At 41.9% G+C, this 3,591-nt stretch overlaps 1 protein-coding gene across 1 annotated transcript in view; it reads left to right on the top strand.

The window, feature by feature from the left end:
- The window catches only part of LOC104548132 (ATPase WRNIP1-like), a gene marked incomplete at its 5' end in the record, with an annotated part of 7,914 nt that extends 6,298 nt beyond the window's left edge, over window positions 1–1,616 (top strand). Inside the window, one exon of the mRNA XM_010194066.1 lies at window positions 1,340–1,616. Coding sequence (XP_010192368.1) covers window positions 1,340–1,616 — 277 coding nt within the window. The remainder of the gene's footprint in view (window positions 1–1,339) is intronic.
- Window positions 1,617–3,591: the final 1,975 nt, after the last annotated feature.

Raw genomic sequence — 3,591 nt, 5'->3', positions numbered from 1 at the left:
TCCTGCTGCCTGCTCTCTGCAGGATGGGTTGTAGCCCTAGAAGACATTTGTCAACCTTCAGTTGCAGTGGTGTGAATTAAGATTGCAGTTTTATAAGATTTTCCCCCTCACATGTGGGCATGAGAGGGCTCAAATACTGACTGTTGAAGGTTTTCCAGTACCTGCTGTCTTTTTCTTTCATGTGGCAAGAACAGAGTGGGTTTGCAAGGAGAAGGCAGCAAGTAAGGAAAATCAGTGTGTACCTGTATCTGGGAACCCTGACATTGCCTTTTTGTACAGCACTGGTAATGACAGTAATAAATCTTTCTGGTGAATGAAGTGCAGGGCTGTTTTGAATCCTTAATTATTTGTCACACAAGGTCTTCATAAGAAATCACCTCTCATGACAAGCTCTGCATGTTAATCCCCACTGATACATGTCACTATTGGTATTCAGTCCAGTTGCTAGAAATGGCTGAGTTAGGGCCATTACTTAATCTGCAGCCCAGCAGATGAAAACCTGGAGAAAGAGTTTCAGGGCTTTGTTTTCGTAGACCCATTATGAAATCTTAGGAGATCCTTGGCCTGTTGCTGCATTTCTCAACTCCTCCCATCTTGTTCATTGAGATTGTGTGTTCACTGGAATTTGGCCTTTTTCACATGCTTGTGTGGTTCTGGAGTAGTAGATGGCAAGAACAGTGACTGGCATGCACTGAGATGCCTTTTCTTTCTAGTAAGGTGTTTTTTGTACCTCACTAAGTTGTGATACCTGTGACCATTTGAAAAATAGACTGTAGGATGCATAAATGCTTTACAATGCAAACAGTCCTTCCAATTGTTGTTTTTTAAAGAACATCTGATAGCAGCTCTTGCTGTTGGTAGTTAGTTCGAAACCTTATGCTAATTACTTTATACCTCACTATATTCTCTCACATGCATTTGGATACCTTCCTACCTTTTAATTGTTCTTCCAACAAGGAATTTGAAGGGCTAGCTATGAAATGCTGGTAGAGTAAAACCTTGTAAAGTTCAGCTGACTGTGCCAGAATTGCGCTCTGGCAAGACCTGAACCCTGGTTTCCATTGAACTAAATGAGATGGGGGGGTGGTAAGGGGGTTAAACAGATGAGAGCTCCTGCGCTACCTTTTTCATGTGTGATTGTATTTAACATGCATTGGGGCAGGAGGAAGAGGGGTTGAGTCCGACAGTGTTCTCCCAGGTTCTGCAATGCTTAATCAGGACAGAATGAGTTAAGAATAAAACTTAAACCCAGCTGCCTCTCAACGAACTTTGTAAAGAAATGTCATCTGTGGCATAATATGTGTGATGGGCTAACAAGTGTATGGTTATTATGTTGCAGATTCCCAGTGTACATAGAGGAGAAAGCTCTAAATACCCTCGCCTACCTTTGCGACGGTGATGCAAGGACTGGACTGAATGGACTCCAGTTAGCAGTTCAGGCAAGATTAGCGGCAGGGAAGACCACTCCTTTGAATATTACCAAAGGTGGTTCTGCAGATGGCATTCTGGTAACAGAAGAGCATGTAAAGGAAGGGCTACAGCGATCTCACATCTTGTATGACCGAGCAGGTGAGTACCTCACACAGTTTCTGAGATGCAGAGTTCTCAAGAGCTGATAGCCTTTGTAATTTCTGATTTTTCTACCCCTTTTGTACCAGCTGCTCTGGTAAAACAGTGATTTTACTGAAATTTGGACTAAAAATTACTTTTCCTTTGCAGTGTAGCAAGCTCATCCAGAAATTCCTTCTAAACAGAGTGTGTAGGTTAGCTGAAAGACATATTTGCTGTCCTGAAAACAGCTGTGTGGTGAAATTTGTTCTTTAAGAATATGAGAATATTGTCTTCTAAGAGGGTTTCAGTGTAAAGTGGGAGAAGTAATTTAATGAGGAGATTTGTTCTTGGAGGTTTGGAAACCTTCCATTGCATTTCTACACTTCTGAAAGTCTTGGAAGCACTCACATGCACAAAAATATGTTATGTGAAAACCTGAGCAGTTTGCTTTATTTTTAGGGTTGCTCTTTAAGGTAATGAATTTTGTAGTTGCTTAGGGAAGGTCATGTAAACCTAACTGCATTTAAGGCTTCCTAGTGTGATAACCACTCTCGCTAAATTTGTGGCTTGGCAGTGTTAGGCATCACAATAGTTGGCCACTGATATCATTTTATGTGAGAGGGTTAAAAATCGGAGAGTGAATATCAGAGATTAAGTGAATCCCCTTGAAGGCATATACTAGTTCTTCAGCACTTGAAGAACCGTGCAGTATAGTATAAAATGGTTATGCCAAGCAGTAGTTGGAGAACTGATTGGTTTTTGTTTTGCCAGTGTATCTGATATGCTAAAATAACTGTCAGTACTCAAACCTTGTGACAAGACATTTCTCGGGGTTGGTTGTAACATTGCCTACTAACAGCCTTCGTGCTACAAAAGAGAAAATGATGGCTCGTTTTCAGGAAAAGTCAGCTGGGTAGATAGTGGTATGGTGGCAGCTGAGAATTGAAGGGTTGGCAGGGGGAGAGAGAAGAAAAAAATTGTGGGGTCTGTGGCAGGAAGAAGTCGTGATTAGGAGGGAGCGGAAAATCACTGGTGTGCGTTTCTTGCATCGTGTGGGTCCCTTGTGTGTTTGCTGTCGCCTTGTGGCCGCTGCCACACAGAACTCTTGGCTGTGGCCATTGCTCCCAGCCCCTCCCCTTCTACGCCTGTTTGCTCCCTTAGAGGTGGCATGCAGTCCCTCTTTGCGAGGCTTGCTGAGTAGCACGTGTCTGCCACTTCTCCATAGCAGAAATCCTTCAAGCTCTGTGCAGGGGTTTGGGTGTTTTTTTGTCAGAGATTCTCAGAGCGGGATGACTGGTAAAAATCCTGCTTTACTTGATTGTACGAATGCCAAAGAGTGTGCCACAGATGCTGTCACGGCAGCAGGTTGCCTGCAGGTTGTACATCTTTACAAAATTTCTCTCTTCTGTGGAGTAGTCCGTTTTTCGGTTGACCATTTTTGTCTGTAGCAGAGATACTGGGTTGCCTTTTTATGTACAGAGGCCATCTGGATAGAGGCTACTGTATAAGTAAAGGCACTTTTGTAGCATGGTTTAACAAATACTTTTTGAATCACAGTTCTTGTGGTGGAATCTACAGTCTTATAATAAAGTGCTTCAGCCTTAGAAATGAAGGGGCATGATGCTGTCTAATCATGATAGCAGCAGCATCCATTTGAGTATGGTGTGTTTATGTAGAAAGCACCAAATAATTGAGTAGTATTCAGAACTGTGTAGATAGGGAATTTTGATTTTTACATAATTATTTTTGCTCATCTTCAGCAAAATTTGGCAAATTTATGTAGTTTGGCATTCTTTTTTGTACTTTCACCAAATTTTCTTGGAAGGAAATTATTCTTAACCCAGTCATTGGGCTGTTGTTCTGATCTGTGTGCAGACATGTAAAGGCAAGATCTTTGTGCAGATAGTCTGTGCATTTTAGCTGGAAGGATAAAGAAACAGCTCTAGTCAGATTTCACTGACAGCAGCCACCCTTGCTGTTTGAGCAGAAACAAACTAGTCATATTTTAGCTTTCAGTTGCATTCTTTTTCATTTCAATTT

This window comes from Mesitornis unicolor, unplaced genomic scaffold, assembly GCF_000695765.1.
Source record: "Mesitornis unicolor isolate BGI_N332 unplaced genomic scaffold, ASM69576v1 scaffold32951, whole genome shotgun sequence".
Lineage (NCBI taxonomy): Eukaryota > Metazoa > Chordata > Aves > Mesitornithiformes > Mesitornithidae > Mesitornis > Mesitornis unicolor.
The sequence above is the reverse complement of the archived record's forward strand: the minus strand, read 5'-3'. Positions and strand labels throughout refer to the sequence as shown.